The following is a 25,176-nucleotide window of genomic DNA, read 5'->3' on the forward strand; positions in this document are numbered from 1 at the left end:
GGCGGGGTGGGCACCAGGGGCGGGGTGGGCACCAGGGGCGGGGTGCCCGATGCGCCCGGGCCGGGGCGGGCGGTAAGCAGGGGCCGAGCGGGTCCCGCGGTGCGACGCTCAGCCCCGGCGGGGCGGGCGGGCGGTCGCTCTCTCACCTGCGTTGTAGAAGCGGTCCAGCACCGCCGTCTCGCCGAAGTCCAGCTTGCCGAAGTGCAGGGTCTCCAGCGCGGCGCCCACCGCCTCGCACGCCTCCCGCAGGCTCTGCAGGGCGCCGCTCTCCGCCGCCAGCAGCGGCCCCTGGCTCGCCTCGTTGATCACGTAGGTGACCGCGGTGGGGCGGCCGCCACCCTTGCCCCGCGGCGCGGTGCTGGGGCAGGCGGCGGCGGCGCCGTCCTCGGCCCAGAGAGCGGCGGGCGGCGGCGCGGCCAAGTCGGGCAGGAGGCTGCGGGCGTCGGCCCCGGGCGCTCTTCGGCCGAGCACCTCCTCGCAGGGAGTCCCGCCGCCGAGCGGGCCGGGCACCGGCAGGCTGACAATCCCCTCGCTGCTGTCGCTCATGCCGGCGGCAGCGGAGCAGCGCCGGGCTGTGCTGCGCTGCGCTGCGCTGGCCGGGGTTAGGCGGATGCCATACCGCGCCGCCCGCCCCGGAGCGGTCCCGCCGAGCTGCTGCAGGGGACAGGCGGCCGCACTGAAGCAAGGGGCTCCCACTCGGGCGCTAGCGAAGGCTGCCGGAGACGGGGAGTCGAGCACAGCCTCCCTCCGTGCCTGCCGCCAGCACCATGGCGCGCCGCTCCCTTCTCCCCCGCACCTGCAGGGACCACCCGGCGCGCCGACACCGGCAGCCTGGCCTCCTACTCCTGCTGCCCCGGCACCTCGCTCTTCCCCGGCCTCTTCACTCCACGGGAAAAATTCCTTGGCCGCAGGAGAAACCACTTGTGGGATCGCTCTCGGGCGCCCCGGCTTTAGCCGAGCGACAGCTGCAGAGCCACTGGCAGCGCGGGCTGGGGCGGCCCCAGCGCCGGCACCTCCTCCGGCCCCGCCTCCGCCCAGAAATAACCGTTTTCCGCTCCCACCTCAGCGTTCCGGACGCGTCCCGAGTGGCAGCTCCTGGGGCGGGGAAGCTACGTCGTGTCCTCAGCTCGCTTTTCAGCCGGGAAGGGCGCCGCTCCCCTCGGGAAGTTCCGGCCCAGCCGCCCCCGTTCCCCGGGGTGCCCCGGGAGAGGACGGCGGAACCGGCTGCCCCTTCCCTGTCGCTTCCGTGGAGCTTTGTTTGTTAATGTCCTTCCCCTGATACGAGCCCACGGTTATGCTTCAAACCTGTGGGGTCAGCGCCTCCTTGCCCCTGATACTTGCCCTGACTCGCACTGGAGTCCTCAGAGGTGTTTTGGGTTCACCTCAAAGAGCCGGAGTTTGCACGAAGCCAGGTCCTGGTCCTGCTGAAAGGTTTTGTTTCACTTACTGCTTTTCCTGTTTGTTTTTGATGACACACGTTTTCTAACTACATCGTCAGGAGTAAACGCTTTGGGTGTTTGCCCTGAGTTGAGAGTAGTGTCATGATTTAGTAATCATTACCCCTTGCCTTCTACTATTAATCTCTCTCTCGCTGTTCCCACGTGGCTTCAAGTTCACTGAAAGGTTGATGGCTGTTTTCAGCAGGATCGGTGCTGAGCCTGGAAACTGTAAAACTATCCCTGTATGTTGATTAAATATGTAGGTCTCTCGCATTCACCTTCAATTTACCAGTCAAGAACATTGGAAAGCTTGGCAATTACCAAAAATATTATTTCACAGAAAAGGAAGCTAGTAAGAATATCTAGCATATAGCCACAAGCTATACTGACTTTGTATGGTAGGGCACCTGGTTGAGGAAAAGATCCTTTGACATATGAAATAATACATCACATGAAGAGAAAACACCCCCAAATTTCAGATTATTTGCAGGCTAAGAGTGAATCCCTGGGGCATTCAAAAAGGGTATGATACTGAGACTTCTTCAGTCTGTTTTGGAATAGAAAGACTGTGAAGGTGGGTGATTTATTAAATGCCTTTTTAGGGGCTTCTATTAAACAGGTACAAGAGAAAAAGAAAAATAGTACTTACATATTTTTAGTTTTATCAATAGGTCACATCCAGTTCAAATTGATCTTGTTAAGACTAATCAACTTGTTGGCACAAAGCCTTCTCCTGTATCATATTGTTCATTATATCTGTAGACAGAGGATCAATTCTAATTAGAAAAATTAGTCCCTGCAGTATCTTCAGAATCTCTGTTTGGTTTTGCCTTGAGTAGTCCCTTTTTTTGACAAGATATGCCTGGCATTTACTTCTGCTGATAAGAAATGGGTAAATGGGGCAGGAAGATGACGAGCAAACTAAAGACTAATTTACAGGGAAAAGTTAATATTTGCTCATTTGCCAGAAACAGTAGGTTATTGTTTCTCGCTGCAATCTGAATGGCAAAGTGTTTTTCTAAATTATGGCGTTTTCCACAAAACGTAGAATTGGTGTTAATCCATTAAGCATGGCACTTACATCACTTTACAGGAAGCAAGAACAATATGTCTCTGTTGTTCTTGAGAACAGCCCATGTTTGTCAAATGCAGAAGGAAGTCATGGACTGAAGGGAGACGGAAGAAGTATGCTATTCCACTTAGCATTACTGACTTGTGAGGCTTGCTTCATTATTACCACCATGTCTAATCCAAATCCAGGTTCGTTTTTCTACTTATTTGGCTGGGAGCGAGATTGGATGCCAAACTGGGGAAAAAAAATCAAAATGCTGTTGAATAACAAATACAAATTGCTGATGCTTTTATAAAGTGAAAACATATCTTTTACTCTGTTAGCTCTCTGAAGTACTCTTACCCTGTTTGCTTGTTTCTCAAGGGCTGTAGAATTAACATCTTTAGCACCAGCTGGTTTGCATATAATCAAGATTCAGAGCCATCCTGCTCCAGCTGTTTTCCTCAGAGATAAACCAGACAAAAACATGTAACAAGCAGTTAGCTGTAGAGTTTTTGAAATAATAGCCCTCTCTTCGTTACATATTTCTATAGGTGGAAATCATTGGCCCCTAGTTTTAACCATAAACATACAAGAGTTTTTCAACTTTATTAATTGCAAATATAAATGCAATTTTTGATGACTGACAAACAGCACATGACAGATGCCACAGTCTTGATTTACCTGCTCCAACTAATGTAAACAAGATCCGAGACCAAAAAAGGTAGTTCAAATGTATCCTTATTTATAGAGAGAATAAATTTAAAATGTATGTGCATTTAATGTAACTCTGTCCAAATTATATTTTTCATTTATTACAACCATTATTTTAGACTAACTTGCATTTTGAATTTTGTTTATGGTAACGTGAATGGAAATGATAGAATGGCTTGAAATACACCACTACAGATAGTGGTTTCAAAATGGATTTTAAATTTCATTCCTATTTTAAGGCCCTCTTATTTAACTACAGGCTAGTATATAGGAATGGAGACACACTTTCAGCTCTTCACTGATAAGCAGAAAAAAGAAGTTTGCAGGAATCCAGCATGCTTTAATTATGGGTGTAAGAAAAATAATTTAAAGAAATCTGTAGATACAAAAATCTGAATGAGATATTGAAAGTACACAAGTTAATGAAATTTTGGTAAGCTTTAGGCCAGTACTCTCACAAGCGGTAAAAACAATTACACAAATAAAAACCCCTTGTTTCTAAAAATGTCCTGAAAAGTTAGACTAAGTATATCACTGTAAACAATGAGAAGTATCTTTTAAGTTCAAGAGGGAGAAGGCAATAGCCAGCTTCTAATCTTTCAGAAAAGTTAAATTTCCAGTTACAATGAACATTTAAAGCAGTATTTAGGTACAAAGGAGCAGGAAGATAAAGGCTGGTGGTCATTGTGTAGGGATGCAGCTAATCATTGAACAGTAATAACATGGGGAATCTGCCTACCAAATTATGGCATGGTGCACATGGATGGCAGCCAGCAAAACCTGACTGAGCAATGTCGATATGTCATCAGGGATGGATATTTCACCAGACAGGACCATCCTTGAAGCCCTTTTCTTGTGAAGCTGTTCTTGCTTCATAGTCTTTTCCCCCACAACTCTCACATTTCTTTCTAAATCATCTTGTCTAAATCTTCTTCTGGCTTCAGTGTCTTTTCCTTTCCCTCCTCTTAGTTTTGTTCTTTTAGATTTCCAGGAAAGCCTCTGTGCTAGCTGCCTCTTCCTTACAAACTCCACAACCCTTATTTTTCCCATATGAAGGGAGTCTTTTCCCTTTCATTCATTCCTGCAAACCCCTTTGTTTATGTTTTGTTTATTTTCACTGCTGCCAGTTTTGCAATCTCATAATAAACCTTCATGCTTTTCTTAAAACTTCAGCTCAAACAGCTTTATGATGGTATGGGAATTTCAGCTGGGAACATCTTTATATTTCTATTAGTCAGTATGAGCCATCTCATAGGAGAAAATCTTGATGGCCTGAAGCCTAAAGAATGCTTCAATATCTAAAAGACAGGGGAAAAGTTTACTGCAGTAAACCCAGTCCCTGAGCGTTTTCAGTTTTAACCCACTTGTCCTTGCCTGTGAGGGAATGGCTCACATTCTACTGTCTCTGGTAGAAAAGCTCTTTTTGTAACTTCTTTAACATCTGGAGCCAACTCTTGCTGCTTACTGTTTCTGCTGACCAGCAAGGGTTTTGGAAGGATTGGTGTATACAGCAGTGATGGTTACCAGCCCAGCACACACCTAAGCTAGCGGTCAGCTAGCAAGCTGAGGAAATGAGGGACATGTGTTTGTAACAGAACAGAGGTCGTGAGACTGAAAGGGTGGAGATGCTGCAGTAAGCATCTCAACCACCTATTTGAATGCTTATGAGGGGCAGGACTGTGAGCTGAGCACACAGAAGTGACAGCTGCATAAATATAGCTAAAAGTTGTATACTAAGCAACTTTTCTTTTCATTGAAATAATGTTGGGTTAGGAAAACAATAATTTCAGTGCAGCTGGGGATTTTTTTCCAACTGAGGACTTTGCTTTTTGCATGGAACATGACTGCCATCTACTGCTGCACACAGGATCAGTCTGGAAGAATCTGGATTTTTTTCCTGTGCTCAGTCAGCACTGCTGAGGCCACACCTCAAGTGCTGTGTCCAGTTCTGTGCCCCTAAATTCAAGAAGGACATTGAGATACTGGAATGATTTCAGAGAAGAGCAACTGAGCTGGTAAAGGGTTTGGAGCACAAGTCTTACAAGGAGCGGCTGAGGGAGCTGGGGTTGTTCAGCCTCGAGAGAAGGAGGCTCAGGAGAGACCTTATCACTCTCTGCAACTACCTGAAAGGAGGCTGTAGCCAGGTGGGGGGCAGCCTCTTCTGCAGCAACAGGACAAGTGCACACAGTCCTAAACTGCACCAGGGGAGGTTTAGGCTGGACGTTGGGAGGAATTTCTTCACAGACTGGACTGCCCAGGGAGGTGGTGGAGTCACCATCCTTGGAGGAGTTTGAGGAAAGACTGGATATGGCATACAGGACCATGGTCTGGTTGAGGTGGTGGTGTTAGTTCATAGGTTGGACTCAGTGATCTCAGAGGTCTTTTCCAAGACCTCTATTCTCATTAATTCTGTGATTCTGTGATTGGTGTTAGCTGGTGGGAAAAGCTGCCTGGTAGACCACTCAGTTTCAATAGCTGCATATAAACGGCTACTACGATTAGCAGTTCTTCACGTTTCTTGAATTTAGTCAGCTGACAAGAGGCTGAGGAGGAAATACAGTCATGGTTAGCAACTTTTTTTGCTGGGCCTTCCTCTCTTTGATTACAAAATCGCTTTTCTTTAGTTGTTATTCTTTCTACCTTGAAACGGTCCTATGCAAATACTCTCACTCACCATATTATTTTGCTTTCTACTTCTAAGGATCTTCAAAACCTGAATTCACAAGTTTATGAAAAAATGTTTTGGGAACTAGGCTTTCTCCCAGGACTTCCTTGTAACCTGTCCACTTCTTGATCTTTATGTCTACAAAAACTCTTTTAATTTTGTCTTTTAAACAGAGCTGGGCCACTGATAAGAACTGCTTCCTGTTTGTATAACCTCTTTGTGGAATTTCACTCATTACAAAAGATCAACTAGCTCTGAAAAATGCACTTGATGAAACCTTTCCAATTCTGTGATAAATTGTCCATAGAGTAACTGGACTTCACACCATCAAGCACTTGACTCCCAAACTCCTGGCAAATGGGTGTATCCAAATTTACTTACTGCACCACTGCAGTGGCACTGTATCTTTTCAAGTGTTGTTATTGACACCCCAGTCATACAAGGGACAATTACTTTAAAAGCACTTGCTCAGGAAACTATCTTGTAACTTGTATTTTAAAAAGATAAATTGATGTCAAAAGATTACACAGAGGCTAAAATTGGTTGAATTTGGCCTGGAGCAGCCAATTCTGTAAGGTATTCCTTTGTCCCAGGGTTAAAAAAATCTGATCTCATGTGATATCTGCCAATGAATTAAGGCTATAAATTGGCAACCAGTAATTTGCCAGTTGTGAGGCTTTGGGAGATGCTGTGATAATGAAAAGGATACATTAGCTTGAGCTTCACTTGCACTGATTTTGAACTGATTTTATTCTAAAATCCTGGAGGCTGTTTGATAAACATATTTGTTTTCATTTTTACAATGAAATCAAAGAATGAGTAGAACAGCCTAATTCAGTGTTCTGCATCTGAGTAGTAGTTTAAGAAATTGGACATTTTTATGGCTTTACAACAGATTTTGTAGCCAAGGTTTAGTTTTAAATATAATGCTGAGTATCCAGAGTAAGTAACTATGCTCCAAGCTCCATGATGTGACCTTGACTAAATATTCTAATTTGCCTTTGCTGTACTTTCCGAATGTGTAAAATAATACTTAGGCATTTTTATCTCTAAACACATAGATGGGGCATTGCAACTTATTGGGGTAGTCTGTGTCCAGCTGGAAAAATCTGTGCGTCTGTATTTCAAAGCACATGTAGATACATAGAAGATGAGAGAGAGAGAGAGAGAGAGAGAGAGAGAGAGGACATATATATATATGGGCATATGTATATATAAAGGACACAGATTTATATAGGATATAACACAGCAAAAGCTGCAGCTGCTGCTGTGCTGAAATATTAATTTTCTAAGCCTTGACACCCCCTGCCTTTTCCTTTCAAAGGCAAAATTCCCACTGACTTAAACAGAAGTTGTCATGGGTGTAAGAAGTTTGTTCATAGAAGGACTTCCATAAAGCATAATTGCCTGATGAGAAGGATGAAAAAATATGCAGATCTATTAAAAAAATCAGAGAATGAAATAACTTAGAAGGGCTTTTTAAATTGAAAAAATGACAGCCTACATTCATAGTTATGATTGAAATATCTCATGTATTCAAGCTGACGCAGACACAACGAGCTGCTCTATGTCTCCCGTGGCATACAAAAGCCGCACTGCCCCTGGAATGTGGAAGTGCTTTCCCGGGAAGGGGATGTCGAGGCTTCGTTTGTCCCGAGCGAACAGCGGCCCTGCCCGGCCGTGCCCTGGCCAAAGATGGCGGCGGCGGCGGCATCGCGCGGCGTGCGGGCGCTTCCGGCGGGGCGGGGGCGCGGCGGGCCCGGGCGGGGGCCATGGGCAGCGCGGCGGGCGCTGCCGGCGCGGCCCTGCGGCTGCCGGGGCTGCACGGCTATGCCGCCGAGTTCTCGCCTTACTGGCCGGGGCGAGTGGCCTGCGCCGCCGCGCAGTACTACGGCATGGCAGGTGCGGGGGGCGGCGGCGGCGGCGGGGTGGCCGGGAACGTGGATCCTCACGGGAGGAGGAGGAGGCTGGAAACGTGGGTGTGCGGAAGGACAGACGGTGTCTGCAAGAGCGTTTGGGGACGACTTCCCTTTACGCTGCGTTATTTTGCTGTGGGACAGCGCCGGTGCCCTGCGGCGGGGCGGGATTGGTGCGGGAGCTCCTCCCGCCGTCCCGGCCCGCCGGGATGTGCCGCTTCCCAAGCCCGGACCCACCGGGATGTGCCGCTTCCCGATCCCCCGAGATGTGCCGCTTCCCGATCCCCCGAGATGTGCCGCTTCCCGAGCCCGGACGCGCCGGGATGTGCCGCTTCCCGAGCCCGGACGCGCCGGGATGTGCCGCTTCCCGAGCCCGGACGCGCCGGGATGTGCCGCTTCCCGAGCCCCGACCCGCCCGGGATGTGCCTCTTCCCGAGCCCCAATTCCCCGGGATGTGCCGCTTCCCGAGCCCCAATTCCCCGGGATGTGCCGCTTCCCGAGCCCCAATTCCCCGGGATGTGCCGCTTCCCGAGCCCCGAGCCCCCGGGATGTGCCGCTTCCCGAGCCCCGAGCCCCCGGGATGTGCCGCTTCCCGAGCCCGGACCCGCTGTGTCCCGCAGCGCTCTGGCAGAGGAGCGCTCTTGTCACAGGGAATACGTACAGGAGTAAAGACTTTAGTACAGTATGTGAATACAGTGTCTGAAAATACTTCCCTCCGTGACAGGATCCCAGGGAGCGGCACGAAGCTGTTTTAGGGGAGGTTTAGGTTAGGAAAACGTGCTTTGCCCAGAGGGTGGTTGGGCTCTGAACAGGCTCCCCAGGGAACTGGTCACAGCACCAAGCCTGACAGAGCTCAAGAAGTGTTTGGACAAGGCTCTCAGGAACATGGTGTGATTCTTGGGGTGTTCTGTGCAGGGCCGGGAATTGGACTTGTATGATCTTTGTAAGTCCCTTCCAGCTCAGAATACTCTGTGGTTTCAACTGTTCTCATCAATCCCTGACTGTCCAGGCAGGCCCTGGCAACCCTGTGGCCCCATGGAAGAGCTGAGCTGAGTGTTCCTCAATACTGGGACCTTTTTCATTTCCAGTGGGAGTATTTGGCCCCAAAACATTAATTTTAAATATAGTTTCTAAGTGTAGAATAACTTCGACAGTATCCCATTCAGATGGGAAAGCAGAACCTGTGTGTGTTTCATTAGAACTGAGTTACTTGTTTGCTTTCTGGTGAGCTCTGCTTTTATGACTAGATTCAGGAGGGGGGGAGTTCTGTCTGCTATGTTGTCAAAAAGACAAAGGGGAACTCCGTGTTGGTATCTCTGTCACGTGAGGACCATGGGAAAAATGCACTTCTGTGCTTTATGAGTCTTTTTCAACCTCATCTACAGACACTCTGCAGTGAAGAAAAACCAAAATCAAACCAAAACAATCTGATGTGAATGGGTTACTGTTTTAGAGAACATGACACCACAAGATGTTTAATTATGTAACTAATTGTTTGTCCTCGTAAAGTTCAGGTGCCCTTTGTATTTGCCTATTGAAGCCACCTCAGAATCACACTATAGGAACTAATTGTGGTGTTTTATTTTGCTGTTTTAGGTTGTGGAACTCTGGCAGTGCTGGAACAAAGTGAAGCTGGGATTGTTCTGCTCAGGAGGTAACAGGTTTATCTTTTATTTTTATAAGAGAAAAAACTTATTGTGTCCTTGTGAATACAAGACAGAACTCAAGTATTTTGGGGTTTTGTTCGTGATGTAAAGTATTGTATCTATGCTTGAAACTCAAATATATAAAAATTCTGTTTAGAATGGTAAAAAGGGCAATTTAAAGAAATACTTTGCATGTAACTAGTCCAGACTTTTGTGTCATGCTTTCTCAGAGACAAATATCTTCATTTTTCTGATTCAGTTTTGACTGGAATGATGGCCTCTTTGATGTGACGTGGAGTGAGAATAACGAACATGTGTTGATCACGTGTAGTGGAGATGGATCTCTGCAAATCTGGGATACAGCTAAAACCAAAGGTCCATTGCAAGTCTATAAAGAGCACACTTTGGAGGTAAACTGGGGAAACTTAAAAAATTTAATGGATGATCTAATGTTTGAATAATTAAAAGACTTATTTGTGGTCTTATAGTCAAAAGTAGATTTTTGTTTTCATTTTTTTAACTTTTTTGGGTCTGTGGTTTGAATTAATGACGTTATGTTGAATATAAAGTGAACTACCTATTGTACATATTCTTGTTACATTCATGCACTGTAATAGGTGTTGCTTAATTACAGAAATCTAATACATTCAGAAATAGTGTTTGTGGTTTCTTACAGGCTAAGTAATCATTGTGTTGTATGAAATTACTGCAGTCACACTGTGATTTTTAGTGGATAGGTCTAAATCAGCCTTATTGGATAGGTCTAAATCAGGCAGCTGCTTTATCAGTGTTATCCTTGAGGTTCTAGAGTGATGTATGTTATGCTGATCCTTAGGACTTCTGTTACACCTAGAACTGCTTATCCTTTTCCATCTTAGCATGTGTGAGATCCTACAGTAGTCAAATGCTGAGACAGTGTGTATGTTTTCTTGGCCTTGATTTGATCCTGTTGCATTTGATTTTCTTAAAATCTCAGTTTCTCAGTAGGCAGTGCTGCACTGGTAGAGAAGAATGTTGTATTCAGTTTCATAAATATATTTGCAGTTTTAAAGATATTTATACTGTAGTACGTATATTTTCCCTAAAGTGATTTTTCTACCCTTTTTTTTTAAGCTTTCCTTCCAATTCTCCACTCCTGTCAAGTCTTTGAACTTTAGATGCAATCAGTTTTAGCCTGGATTACTGAAGCTTTAGCTGAGTGATATCAATCTCAATAAAATAACCTAGCAGGTATGCAGTCAAAATGATGGAGGATATGCAGTTGTGTTCACAAAAACCTCATTTTTTTCAGATGTGAAACACAAAGCTAAAAGCTGAGTGACTGCAGTTACACAACAGTCCATCTTCTGCCCATTGTTTCTTTGTAGTTTTGCTACTTTTTTAATACATTTATGGGTTAAATAAAGAATTTTGGGAGAGGAGTTTGTAGTTGTGTTCTGTATTATATGACAGTGTTCAAAGGCTGATAGTACTAAGTAGGTGAAGCATAGTCCCCAATTTGTTTGTTTGCTTGTTTGTTTCTGTCATTTTTACATTGAAATTCTGTCCGAAAGTTTATTTTGGTTCTGCTACACCATCTGTTGTTTGTGAAGTAAAGGTTTCTGTGTCCAAGTCTTAGTTTAGGATGTAGCATGGCAAGGTGGACGTATTCCACCATGATAGAAAGACAGTATAAGAAACATAAGTTGAGTGTTTATGGTAAGATTCAAAAGGTTTTTATTGATTCTTTATAAGTTTGCATTAAAAAGTGAGATCTCAGAGGGAACTTACCTAATTTGTGGTAAACACTGGCAGACAGTGTTCTCACTACCTTCCTAATCCCTATTTCTTGTCTGACATTTCTAATGACAATTTCATCACTGCATTTTATATTATTTCTAATGCAAGATTGACAGGGATCTGTTTCATGTTTTCTGAATGAGATCATTGTCCCTCCTCAAAAAGAATGTGCATTTTTAATATAAAAGTGAATCTGTATTATCAAAGGACAATGAGTTTTGTTCCAGCACTAACCAACTGCTGAATCTTATGAATAAATTAGTCTGATTTACTTTGGTTTTGACACAGTCTCACTTGAATGTAAGACAACAGAATGCTTGAATTAAAGTTGTCTTGTAAAGTGAGGCTGAACATTTACTTTGAATTAAATTTTACGGTTTTACATTTTTATGCCCTCATTTTTTTCATCTTGCCTGAAGCATTTCTTGCAGTTCTTAAGGCATAAACTAGTGTTCATGTATTTTATGACTGAAGATAAAGCACCAACAGATTAACAGCTAAGGTTTATGCTGTGTTATTAGTCTTTCCCAGTTGCTCAACACAGCTTCTGTTGAAACGTCTGCAAATTGATGTTGGATGACACTATGAAAAGGAAAGAATGAAAGTGTACTCTACTTGGTTCTCCACACCATGTTCTTTTCTTTCTCTTCCTGTTACCTGGGCCTGTTACATGCCAAATGGACAGTAGCTTTTCCTTTTTCTGAGCCTGTTGTCTGTTCTGTTTATAATTCTTGCCTGAAGGAGAATTTGCCCAGGTGTTCTTGCCCCGATGCAGCTGCAGAGCGCTGAGCAGTCCCAGCCATGTCTGCCATATGTACCCAGGTCCATGTCACAACACACGTACAGCAGATCTCTGTGCTGATAGCTTGGGAGCGACCTGCAGGCCGTATGTGCACTTTGCCTTATCTGTGCAGTAGATCTGATATATCCCAAATACCACGTATTGAGTACAGGCTGTGTGAATTGTGTGACACAGGGGCACAGGTGTATATTTCCCAGAGATGTGTTTCGTTCTGGAAAATCTTGAATATGAAAGCCAAACAGCTCTACTGAGCTGGTTTATGAAAGAGGCATGCTATGTAGTGATGTATTTAGGGGCATTTCCAAACATCAGCGGCTTAGGAGTTAAACCCAGGCCATCATAAAAAATTCAGGGATAAAGAGAGGTGCTAATGTTTGTGAGAAGCCACTCAGGAGCCACTTCCTAGAACTGTCATGCCTTCCATTCTTAGAATATGTGGCAGTGCTTGTGTGCCTCCTTTGTTACTATTTTAGTAAGAGGAGTTGGGCAGTCCTGTGGTGTAAAGGAGAGCACTCTGGACTCTGAATCCCAAGGACCTGAGTTCAAGTCTCAGTGGGGACTGTCCCGGGCAGTTCAATGCTTCCCTGCCATCCCATCCCATCACATCTCGGATGCTCAGCAGGGTCAGCCCCGGTTAGTACCGGGTGCTGTGACAGTCCTGAGGACTTCACTGTTACTGTCCAAGCTCGCTCGGCCGTGGCAGATGGACCTCAGGACTTAAATGGTGGGGCCAGTTCTGCGCACGCTCTGCCTCACCTTAAAAATCCACTGTGCAGACTGGAAGGGCACACCCACGTGGGGAGAGCCCTGCCCAAATCTGCGTTCACGAAGTTTGGCCATACATACATAGTAAGAGGAGTTGGATTGGCAGAGAGGATGTTTTAATGAGTTGTAGTACAATTAGCTAACCAAAGTAGAGAAGTCAAGAGGGAAAGGCATGGTTTGTCAAAACAGACAAAGAATTACCCCTGGCTGTTTGGTTATTTGGCTTTTGTCAAGTACTGTCACAGTGTCTTGTACATTTAAACTACAAGCTCCTCAAGGAAGGGAGCTAGTACAGAATGGTGCCAGAGCAATATAGCCTCCAGTAAATGGGAAGCAGGATTTTGTAAAATAAAAACAGTTGTAGATAATGCACTTTGTTTTTCTATGAACAGTGATTGCCTTCCACTGATGGAAAATAAACAAATAGATTAAAAAACAATTCGTTTAAGCTGGATCTAGCATAGACTGGAATATTTCTTGGGAAGGAAAATGCTCAGAAGTAGCTAATTGTTACCTCAATTTCCTTTCTCACACAGGAGACTTTCCATAGAAAACTTTGGTGTTTGCTGAATTTCTTTCCCTTTCAACTTCTCTGCTTTTTTGTTTGGTGACAGAGGTCCGAGCTTTTTTGTCTTTAGAACAGGGTTGCTGTCATTTAATGCACAGTTCCATCTATCCAAGACAAGCACAGCGTCTAGTGTATTGACTTGCAGATCAGATCCAGTGCTATGCTAGAACTAGATTATCCTAGGTGGACTACCAATTCTCAGTTGTTAGTGGCCCAACTGTTGAAAGCAGTGCCACCTATTACAAGTAGGTAGTGACCACATTTCTAAGAAGTGTTGTGGGAGATCTGAGTGGGTCAGGAGGTGAAGCAGATAGATAATATTTGTCCACCTTTGCACTGAAATGGTTCATGTCCTGCTGCAGCTCATTGAAGCGTTTTGGTGTGAGGTAAAACTAGACACAATAGAATGCACCTTCCATCAAGTAATTAAAGATACAGTGTATTTGAAGATGGAAGTTGTACATATTCTTGAGACTTGAGGATTGGAAATAATTTGACAAACTACCTTAGAGCATTTGTTTTTGCGAGGCAAAAGAGCTGAAAAATCGGCAGTGAAGGATGGACTTAAGGTATCCTCTTGTTAAGACTGGGACCAGTACTAGAATATGCTGTCAGGGAAGAGGGAGTTTATTTCAACTACACAGTAAAAAGGCAATTTCTTATTAGCTGAAGTGATTGGTATTGAGGGAAGTTGAGTTTTTAATTTGATTTTATTTTACTTGTTTGAAGATTTGAATGGTAAAACAGAAGTGTCATACAACCTGGAAAAAGTGAAGACAGGGAGTATTTTATGACATATATATCTTGGGAGAATTTGATATAGTCAATAAGTATTTATTGTTAGTCAGCTAAAACCTGAAAGTCAGATATAAAGAGAGATGGCATTTACATTGCTGGCATTTGGAAAGTGTAGATATTTGCATAAAATCGGATCAACAATAAGAGATTAGTCTGAATTACTGCTTTTAAGGTGATGGACTTCTAGTGATGGTGGATGTATCTGCATTTTGTTACAGATTTTTTTTTTCCCCGCTCTATTTGGCCCATCTTTGCTTTTTTGGATACTTTTCTGACCCCATATGTACCTTTAATGCCTAACTGAAATGATAATTTAATTTTTTTCAGGTAAATTACATTGTTTGCAGTTTTGTAGCGCTTGACAGATACGGGTTTTTAGCTGACTAGGATACAATCTGCAAATCCAAGTCTATTTTGTGAAACTTTGGCTAACTACAGTCTCAAACTTGTATTGTAATGCTTCTACTAAACCGTGCTGTTATATCATTTATAGGCATATAGTGTTGACTGGAGCCAAACTAGAGGAGAGCAGCTGGTGGTGTCTGGTTCATGGGATCAAACAGCCAAGCTGGTATGTTGGTTTTTTTACTGAAAGTGAAAATTGTTTTGGATCTGAGAGTTCTTTGTGTTAAGAAACAGCATTGATTCACTTTTCCTCTTTATTTTTACCCTAAGGCTGAAATTCTGTTTTAACTGAGATGTTGCTTAATCCCTCAGTTGATATCAGTTTAAGTATACAAATGCTTTTCATGGTACATGCTAAAAAGCAGCTCATTTAGTTGTTTCTATATGTATGAAACTTTTTTTTTAGTGTATGAAACTCTTCCCTTTCTTATTGAATGTGTTCCTTTCTTACTGAACAGTTTTCTTTTTTACTTTATTCAGTGGGATCCAGCTGTGGGCAAGTCATTATGCACTTTTAAAGGCCACGAAGGGGTCATTTACAGCACTATATGGTCTCCACACATCCCAGGCTGTTTTGCATCTGCCTCAGGTAAACATGATGGTAAAGAGGTTCTTGCAACAAAAAGCCACCTTGTATGTTACTGAATTGGTTCAGCAGTTTGTCCAGCAGGTGGTACTGTGTGTCATACGTAAAAATGGAACAAGAAAAGTTAAATGTGTTACTGCAGCTGGATTGGTAGATTCTGTTACAATCAGTAAATCATCCTCTTGTCCATTTAAATGGGTATCACCAGTTCTCTAGCAGTGACCTTGTGGCAATTTTTGCTGATGTTTTATGTTGCTCTTCCATTCATCTCACTCTTGTTACTGATCACTAAATCATGTTATATGCTTTACTTTGTGTTTTGGCCTACATTTTTGTTCAAATTATCTCAAGTATCAATAGACTGTTAACTCTGTGAAAAACATAATCAGTTCCCATTCTGTCGCTTTAACTACTTCTGTAGATCTTTGTACCTTTTTCTTTGGGAAAAGTAATAATCAGTTTTACTTTTCTGCTTTGGCCAGTGGTGTCAATACAACCCTAACTGAGTTGGGTGTACCCAGAGGCAGAGAGAGGTGAGGTGGCAGTGTTTTCCAAGCACTGTTCCTGCTCCAGAGGCACAAGGAGAGCTCTAGAGTGAGACCTGGAGCCCCACTGATGACTAACTGGGCAAGGGGAACTCTGTGAGCCACAGAGTTTGCTTGGGAAATGGAGGGGCTGAAAGACACTACCTGAATACAAATACTGATAGATTAACTCTGGTTTGCTTAAATTTGTCTGATTTCAAGTCTGTTTTACTTTCTTGTACTGATTTAAATGGGAATTCTTTGATTCTCTGTATCAAGAGGGGAAGCAAGTATAAATATGTTCTGTTACTGAAGTTAAAGAGACAGTGTGTACACACAGATATTGGTCTTCCCTGTTCTGTGGCAAGTTTGATGAAAAGGTGCATGCGGCTTTCATAGAGTTTCAGTCTGGCTATTCCCATCTGATTCTACCTGGAGAGTTAAGTTAGAATGACTAACAAGTAACGTTTATTTGTTCTAACATAGTAGTGCTTGAAAGCCAGATGCCAGAGCACACATATTTCCAACTTATTTGAGGAATCGTTGAGGCGAGTCTTAGTGAGATTCCTGTCCCAACAGGATGTGCAGAAACTTACAGGATTGAGTCCTGCGCACTGTATGAACAATTCTACTGTCTATATATATAGCTATATTCTAGCTAAGTACCCTTTGGTCACAGTTAATTGCTTAGCATTTTTTTTCAAGTTCTGAGGGATGTTTTGGTCTCTTTAAAGTCCTGCTCAGAACCCTCCTGTCCATAGTAGTCTTACTAATAAAAAATTTTTGACATTCTAGATGAACAGTAGGGCTTTACTAATCCAGCTAATTATTTCAAATTTGAATCTCTAGGATATGAAGCCAAACTCTCTTCTAATACATGGCCACTTGAACAGTTTTGGGATACATTGATTGTTAGATGCTGTATGTCATAGTACCTAAATTGGGTACAGCAACATACAGTTGATCTGTTCTTTGAGTGACTCAGTGGGTGCAGCTGTTGGAAGTTTTGACTAAAACACGAAAGGGTTCCTATTCTTTTGTGAATTTTACTTTGATTCTTGAAAGTGACTAACATACCACTGAAGCCTAAAGCTAATTTTAGTTACTTTTCACTGATTGATGACTCCACAGTATTTTACAGGAAAACCAACATGCACAAAAGACACAAAATTTTTTGTCTCTAAGTACTACTCAGGTGTGAAATAAAAATAAGATACCCATACTGATTTTACAATGTTAGGTGTAAAATATCATGTAAGAGAAAAAGAAGTCTTCAAAATGATGGTGAACTTTCTTAAGAGTTTCCAAAATAAAACATTTGATGTGCTTCTAGATGAAATAACATCAAGCCAAAGATCTTGCTTAGAAATCTAGACATGCTAATGTGGAAAATATTTATGTTTGCATTGTTTACATTAGAATTTTCTTGTGGGTTGACTGGATTACTTCACTATAAAAAATACATACATCCTGTGAGTCTTTTCTTCGGTCATCAGTCTAGTACAAGTACTTGTGACCCTCTTGCTCTGTGTATAAATGCCATTTCCTTATTGTAAAGAAAGGTGTATTAGACAGTTTATGTTCAGAGAGCTTAGTGTTTAATGATGTTCTACTCTGTCAGTCAAGGTATGTGATGAAAGTCAACTGGAACTGTTCAGGAGACTGGACCTCCTCATTTGAAACTTGCTATAATTTGTATACTTTATAAGGATGACAGAAAATCATGGGACAGAAAGATCAATATCACTGATGATTGATCTTCCATTGAGCTAAAGTTGGAGCTGGAGAGAAACAAATTAGAGCTGTTCCGTTCTTTGATACACTTGCGCGAAGGTTGACCTGCAGTTTTGTTGTCTCTTGTGACTTTTCGTTGTCATGAAAATTATTAACTGGAAATGTATCTGGAGGGAAATTTTTGTACTTCTTTTCATTTTCCTTTTTTTTTTTAATTTTTAAAACGATAGCTTTTTGACAGTTTTTGTTGAAGAATATTGAAATGTTCCCTTCTTGTAGGAGTCTGCACTGCTTTGGAATTGTAGTGTGTATGTATGTTTGTGTGTGTGTCTGTCTGTCTGTCTATCTGTTTTCATTCTCTCTCTTGCCCCACCGGTCACCGTCTCTCATCCCACCTCACATATACCTGCTCACAAATAAGTACTTACTGATACCTTAGTAATATAAAGTCGTAATCTTTAAGAAATTACCTGTTTCATGTTGCAGCATCTTCAGTTTTGCATGTATTAGTAAAATGAGTTAGGTATGTTGTAAACCACAGATTGGAAAAAATGTTGGTCTTGAAATACTTCTGGTTAAACAAATGTAAATAAAGCAATGCACTCTTTCTTTCTTTAACTTTTTTTTCTTTAAAGAAAACAAGAAAGAGGAAAAGAGGTTTATGAACATTTTACCTGCCTCACCCGTGCTGTTTTTCTGCCTTTATTTGAATCCCCATAGATGTCAGCAGAAGTTTAATTTCCATATAACTAATTAGTTTGTGAACACTGAAAAGAGAAAACCAAACAGAACCGCAAGCCACAGTAAAATAGCTGCTCACAAGGATTAACTTATGCCTGAAGCTAATCTTTGATTTTGGTATATGGCTTTTTCTTAAGCTATTATGAGACTAGAAAAAGAATCCCAAGTGAAGAAGCTGAGAAATCTAAGATGGCAATAAAAAGCAGTTTAAAAAGAATTTCATACTAAGTATAGCTATTTTGCTTCACTTAGTCTCCATTCTGAATACATACCGGAAAACTGATCATGTCTGCAGTGGACAATAAAATGCAATTGAATTACAAAAGATATGTATGTCTGATGCTTCAGGTAAATTAGCTTTTATTCAGCATCTAATAAACTTCCATTTAACATTTACAGGGATGTGTGAAGTACTTTACAATGCTGTTGTTTTCATGTGCAATCATTTGTACTCTCGAAAAGAAAGTAAATGGTTTATTTTTTTGTTTGAAAATGGAAGTTAATAGTAACAGAGCAAACTGTTAATTCTGTATATGTAAATAACTGCGGTTGTGATGTCAGTAACAATTTCTGAGCTGATAAGCAGGAGATACAGGAGTATGTATGGCTCCAAATGTCTCCCTTAGACTGAATGGGAAGATGATGTGGAAAATATCTTTAAATAAGTGACATGAATGTTTTAAAAGCGTATTCATGGCTAAAAGGGTTTAATGAGTCATTGTGTCATTTGCCCAGAAGATACTTTTTTTTTTAGCCTAGAGAGCAAATTTGTGAGAAGCACATAAAGAATGTGTGAAATGCACAGAACAGTAGTATATAGTGAAATGTAAATCAGTTTTACTCAATGATTCTCCATAACTGCAGAGTGATAGGCCTTGCTTAGTCCTGTGGTTTATAAAGAAAGCATCCTTCATAGTATCGACTAGTTTTATTGCCCTTTAAATTTAACAGTAGAAAGTAATTAATTAGTACCATTTTACCCTTATCTGCATAACTGTAGTATTTTTCAATACAGATACAACACTGGCTAGTAAAAATATGAATGGTTTAGCTTTGACAAAGCCCAAATTTAGAATGACTGATAGCTTATAAATCCTGGGGCCTCAATTTTCATGCTGCATTCCTTTTTAAGTCACTCCTTAAGTTTACTGATTAGGGCAGGTACATGGTTTTAATGACATCTTAAACCATGAATAAGGGAAAGAAGCGTTTCTGAAATCTGCATGACAATGTATTCATCAATACTTAGATCTGTTGTGTTCTTTGCTCAAAGACTTAGTTTTCAGACTGAAAGCCCAGGGCAAAAAAATTTCTCATATCACAAGCTATGGTAATTGCTGATAAATTTTAATTATGTTGACACAAGTGTTGGATAACTGTAGCTTTGCTGCTTTACAAATTAACTTGTATATCCAGGCCCTGCTCTTGTAAGCCCTTGAATTCAGTGCTAGACTTTAACGCTAAAACTAAAGCCCATTGTTTATCTTGTATTCTGTTGTATTGCCAGCCCTGACTTAGTGAATTGCCTTTTAAAAAGTTTCTCTTCTTGACTATTGATCTCTTGGTGACAAATGTGTGTAGTTAAGGGGTTGTCAAGCTGTTAGTTTCACAAATCAGGCTGGCCTGTAGTCTTAGCACATCTGTCTGTGTTTTTTATTCAAATTGTAAAAGAAAACTATAATTCGAACAAATTATTTTGCATGAAATAATGAGCTGGGGAAGATGTACACCTACAAAGAGAATATTTACTGAACTAGGTGGAAAGGAATAGCCTTGAATGCAGCAAAGAGGTATTTTTCATGTGTAAGGCCCTGGACCAAATTTAGTGTTGTCAGTTCTTTGCCATCAGTTTTTTGAAGCTTCAGCTCATATTGCTGCTTTAGAAGTAGCACAGGGAGCTGTTGGGCTTCCAGACAATTCCAAAGGTGTTTGTATTTGTTCAGGTTTCTAAAAAAACTGAAGAAATAATCTGCTGTTCTGCTATGACAGTGGTCTGTCATGAGTTCCAAAACACTTTACTAGAGGTTTATATTCCATCAGTTTGTGTGTAGTGTGGCTCCATTCTTTGCTTCTTATGATTTGTTTCCTGGTTATTTTCCTGTTGAATGCGCTAGAAGAAATGCCACCGTGAACGCGGTTCAGGGCTTTGCAAAAATTAGTCGGTTTTGGAATACAAATCCTCAAGGGATAAAAGAATAAGATGCTTCAATTTACTGCATGGTACATTGTTATGCAAATTGAGCATCTAGAGGGCAAACTGACTGCAGAGTTACCATGTCTTGTTGCAGTTTAGTTAAACTGCTGTTTATATTAGAAGCTATTGAAGTAGAGTTTAGTTGCTTAGGTTGTTGTGTCAAATCTATGTGATGAAGTGCGATGAGTGTTTTCATTTGCAATGTTACTTCAAGATATACCAGCATAGTGTTGAATTCATTTGAGTCTTGTGCTTACGTGTTGTGGTTTAACCCCAGCCAGCAGCCAAGCCCCAAACAGACACTCACTCACTCCCCCACCAGAGGGATGGGGAGAGAATCAGAAGGGTAAAAGTGAGAAAACCCATGGGTTGAGGTAAAGACAATTTAATAGGTAGGGCAGAAGCTGTGCATACAAGCAAAACAAGGAATTCATTCACTGCTGCCCGTGGGCAGGCAGGTGTTCAGCCATCTCTGTGAGACCAGGGCCCCATCACACACAACAATTACTTGGGAAGGCAAACACCATCACTCCAAACATGCCCCCCTTCCTCCTTCTCCCCCCCCTTTATGTACTGAGCATGATGTCATATGGTGTGAAATACCCCTTTGGTCATTTGGGGTCAGCTGTCTTGGCTGTCACCTCTCAACATCTCATGCACACCCAACTTGATGCCAGCATGGCAGTACGGAAGGCAGAAAAGGCCTTGGCTCTGTGTATGCACTGCTCAGCAAAACATCTCTAGATTATTAATCCTGTGTTCAGCACAAATCCAAAACACAGACCCATACAAGCCTCTGCAAAGAAAATTAACCCTACCCCAACCAAAACCAGCACATTGGATAAGCTTTTCTAAATCAACCTCTAATGTACAAGCTGAAGTTTTTCTCAGGAAATGAGTTTGTACCTTAATTTACAGTACGTGTTAGCCATAGTAAATTACTGTATTTAGTACATGCTATACTATACAACACTTTCAGGTTATAGTATTTATATTAGCATCTTATATTATAAAATGGTTTAGTGTTGAGAAGAAATATGCAGTAACAGGTTGTTGCAGTAAATTAATTTGTTTTGGGTCACAGGTATTTAGCTATTATTGCCATTTGCTGAAGAGTCTATTTTGGTCTATTTTGACGTAAATGTTTTGTCCCAAGATTTAAGTTTAATTATCTTTGAAAACATGAAATAAAGGTTTCACTAATTTTTATTAGGTTTTTTTTACTCTGTTCTTTTCAGAAAAAGTTTCTGTTGAGCTTTTCTCTGAAATAACTTAAAACTCTTCAGATTTTTAGCTTGACAGCATTTTATATCAAACCAAAAAATGACCAGTTGAAAAGTATGTTTCCACTGGAAATTGTATTTACTTACCATGTAAGTTGTGCTGTGTGGAAATAGATTTTGTGCCTTCAGTAGTACTCTTGGATGATTTAAGTAAAGCTGCTCTTTGTGTCACACTGTTTCTACTTCTTTGTGTGGAATCCCATAAGCTTTATTAGTCCTGTTCTAGGTTTGCTGATACTGTTGTATTGGTTTAACCTCAGCTGGCAGCTCAGTACCACACAGCTGCTGTGGGATGGGGAGAATCAGAAGGGTAAAAGATAAAAAAATTGTGGGTTGAGATAAAGATAGTTCAATAGTTAAATCAAAACCTGCGCATGCAAGAAAAGCAAACCAAGGAATTTGTTTACCACTTCCCAAGAGTGGGCAGGTGTTCGGGCATTTCCAGGAAAGCAGGGTTGGACAGTGGGTAATGGTTACTTGGGGAGACAAAGGCTGTCATTCCAAACATCTCTCTCTTCAATCTTCTTCTTCCAGCTTTGTATGTTGAGCATGATGCTGTATGTTTTGTTGTATCCCTTTGTTCAGCTGTGGTCAGCTGTGCCCCCCAGCCTCCTTGCTGGCAGGGCACCGCGAGGAGCTGAAAAGTCCTTTACTTAGTGTGAGCACTGCTCAGCAGCAACTAAAACATCAGTGTGTTATCAACATTAGTCTCTTCTTAAATCCAAAGCACAACACTGTACCAGCTATTAGGAAGAAAAATACCTCTATTTCAACTAAAATCAAGACAATTATCTATGATAGAAATGATCAGCACAATCGCTTTGGTATATATAAGAAGGTTGGTTTTGAGAGTCATGAGATTTGGGTTCTGCTTTTAATTCTCACACAGATTTTCTGCTTGATTCAGGCTAAATAATTTAATCTGGTTTAGTCTTTAAAAATGCATACAAATAAGCAAGTACTGTTAACTTGTAATTGTTCAGTGGAACTGCAGAAGTACTCGATTGTGATTTTTTGTTGTTTTTTATAAGGGCATGTTGTGACAGGGCAAAGGGTACTGACTTCAAACTGAAAGAGAGTGGGTTTAAATTAGACTTTAGAAGGAAATTCTTTACTCTGAGGTACCTTCACAGGTTGCCTAGAGGAACTGTGGATGCCCCATCCCTGGAAGTGTTCAAGGCCAAGCTGGATGTGGCTCTGAGCAACCTGGTCTGAAAGTTGTCCCTACCCATGGCAGGGAGGGTTGGAACTAGATGATCTCTTAGGTCCCTCCCAACCTAAACCATGTATGTCAATACGCATGTCTTTTATGCTAAATTATTTTCCTGCAGTAAATTAAAGATACATTTTTAGTGAGTAGTTTTTTTTCCTTGATGAGGGAACAGTGTAAAAAGATCAGATTTCTTGCTTTAGAACATAAGAAAACCAAACCAAAACAAAACCCAGTTCATTTTTTTGAAGTAAAACTTTAAGCTAGCAATACTTTAGTTCCTGAGAAACATGTTAACTGTCCTGGTTAGAATCCTTTTTCCCTTCAGATAGTGTTTCTTGGGGTTTTACTAACCTCCCAAATACCTAGCTGTTTTGTATAGGTAATGTTGTACCTCTGCACTGTCTGGCAATGATTGCTTAGCTGGTTGTTTTCACAGGACTTAGGAGATGATGATTTATGGATTTGGGTAAAATATATCTGTGAAAAAAAAAGCTAGTATAAAACCTACATGAAATTTAAATCTTAAATAAACTTTATCTTTTCAGTGTTATACATTGTCATTCACATTAGCAATCTTTATCCTATGTGTAAGGATGATGTACTTGTAGATTAGCATCTCTTTGAAAAATTTTGAATAGATGAGTGTATATTGTGTAGTTTTATTGATTCGTCCAAGATTTCACAAATATTCATTAGAAAGAAAGAAACAAGTACAATATACAAACAAATCTGGAATCATAATTATCTAACAGACCAGCAAAAATCTGTTGCCATAGTGAAATTGCCTCACAAAAATAGCAATATTTTGTGGGGGAAATATTGGCTACTTTTATGGTTGTTTACTTTGGGATGTCAGCTGGAAATGGCTGTTAGTGAATATGATTGTACTAGGTGTGCTTTACTTGCACTTTCTATTATTATTATCCTCCTTTAACATATGAAAGAAATGTATCCTTAGTAATGCAGATTTGAAGGAATCATGGAAAAGTGGCAATTACAAAATTTTTAAGAGCAGTTTTTTCTTGAAATTTAGTGTAAAAAATGTATATATTTTGAGGTAATGGAAATATGTTTGAGATTAAAAAAATTTTATTAAAAGTTTATTAAAATGTGTAATGTCTCAGGATTGCACTGCTTATTAGCTTTTTTTTAATTAATCTGTTTTTTCCACTTATATGGAAAGTTTGGATTTGCCTTTGGCTTTAATTCAATCTTTTTTATTCACAGAAAGGTTCACTTGCATGTTGTATTACTCCATTAAAAACATTTCACAGATAGTGCCAGTCAGAATTAATAACAGCTAAGTCTACCATTTTCAAAGAAAGTTAAAAAAAAATAGAAAAAAAACAAATGGAAAACAACTCTCTTTTTTCTTTTTCTTATGCATCAGCATTTTCTGTTAAAAAAAGAAATAATTGGGGCAATTGTATATTTAGTGTCAAAATTGTTATTGGCTGAGTAGCTTACTTTTTCAAATGCTTTTGGCCCTCATAATGCTACTGTAGCATCTCTATAGCAGTTCATTCTAGTTCACCTGGATTTATATATTTATTTGCTTGGGAAAAATGATCCTGTCTGTAGTGAAATATGTGTTTCCCCTTCAAATCTATGTTATCTGATGAAATTAAAATAAAAGCTTTTTAAGAAGTCCATTATAATATCTCAGAAAGACTTAAGACTCAAACTGAAATCTGTCCTCTGCAGGCAAGCAGATTAGCAAGACTAATGGTGAGTGGATGGGCGTACTACCTTTTTTTGCCAAACCCCTGCTGTTCGTGTTTCTTCCCCTCCATATGTTGCCCTGTTTTTATAAGCACTGTAATGGTGTTTGAGGCTTCAGCTGAATGCAGGATGTCGTTGTCAGGAGCACGGTACATGTACTGAGCATCCGTCTTCCTCATGACAGTAGGCAAGGGAAGTGAAGACAGTGACAAATTATGTGTTGCTCCCACCTTGCAGATGGGGAATTTATCCACCAAGGGTGCAGTATCTCTCACAGTTGGGAGGTGTGGGTACAAGCCAACCAACCACCAGAGCAAAGCTCCCCATGACCTCTATAGTACTGCAGTCAGAAGGCCAGTCTTGCAACATGTGAACCAAGCTCTCTCTACCCTAATTTTTTTATTCAAACTTTCCAAATGTTTTATGTCTTTTTGTGAAGTCTGCAGGGTGTGGTAGTTCATGCAATAGGAATATTGTTGTGGCTCTAGGGATGGTTTTATTTGACCTGTAGCCAGTTTCTTGAAAAAAGCTATGAATTTTTGTGCCTGTTGTTATATTCCTTTTACTGAAAGAATCTTGATATTTCAGATATGGTTCACTTTTCTTTGTGCCAAAAGCTTGTGACTAGATG

At 41.2% G+C, this 25,176-nt stretch overlaps 2 protein-coding genes across 3 annotated transcripts in view; one reads left to right on the forward strand and one right to left on the reverse strand.

Moving 5' to 3' along the window:
- The window catches only part of MAP3K5 (mitogen-activated protein kinase kinase kinase 5), a 99,401-nt gene extending 98,388 nt beyond the window's left edge, over window positions 1-1,013 (reverse strand). Inside the window, exon 1 of one of the 2 annotated variants that reach the window (XM_071549144.1) lies at window positions 147-1,013. In XM_071549144.1, coding sequence (XP_071405245.1) covers window positions 147-546 — 400 coding nt within the window. In that variant the 5' untranslated portion in view covers window positions 547-1,013. The remainder of the gene's footprint in view (window positions 1-146) is intronic. The other variant, XM_071549143.1, reaches the window with a different exon arrangement.
- Window positions 1,014-7,624: 6,611 nt separating this feature from the next.
- PEX7 (peroxisomal biogenesis factor 7) overlaps window positions 7,625-25,176 on the forward strand; it is a 39,631-nt gene continuing 22,079 nt past the window's right edge. Inside the window, exons 1-5 of the mRNA XM_071549152.1 lie at window positions 7,625-7,771; window positions 9,382-9,439; window positions 9,691-9,841; window positions 14,637-14,714; window positions 15,029-15,137. Of these exons, the coding sequence (XP_071405253.1) occupies window positions 7,642-7,771; window positions 9,382-9,439; window positions 9,691-9,841; window positions 14,637-14,714; window positions 15,029-15,137 (526 nt within the window). The 5' untranslated portion in view covers window positions 7,625-7,641. The remainder of the gene's footprint in view (window positions 7,772-9,381; window positions 9,440-9,690; window positions 9,842-14,636; window positions 14,715-15,028; window positions 15,138-25,176) is intronic.

This window comes from Pithys albifrons, chromosome 2 (assembly GCF_047495875.1).
Source record: "Pithys albifrons albifrons isolate INPA30051 chromosome 2, PitAlb_v1, whole genome shotgun sequence".
Classification (NCBI taxonomy): Eukaryota; Metazoa; Chordata; class Aves; order Passeriformes; family Thamnophilidae; genus Pithys; species Pithys albifrons.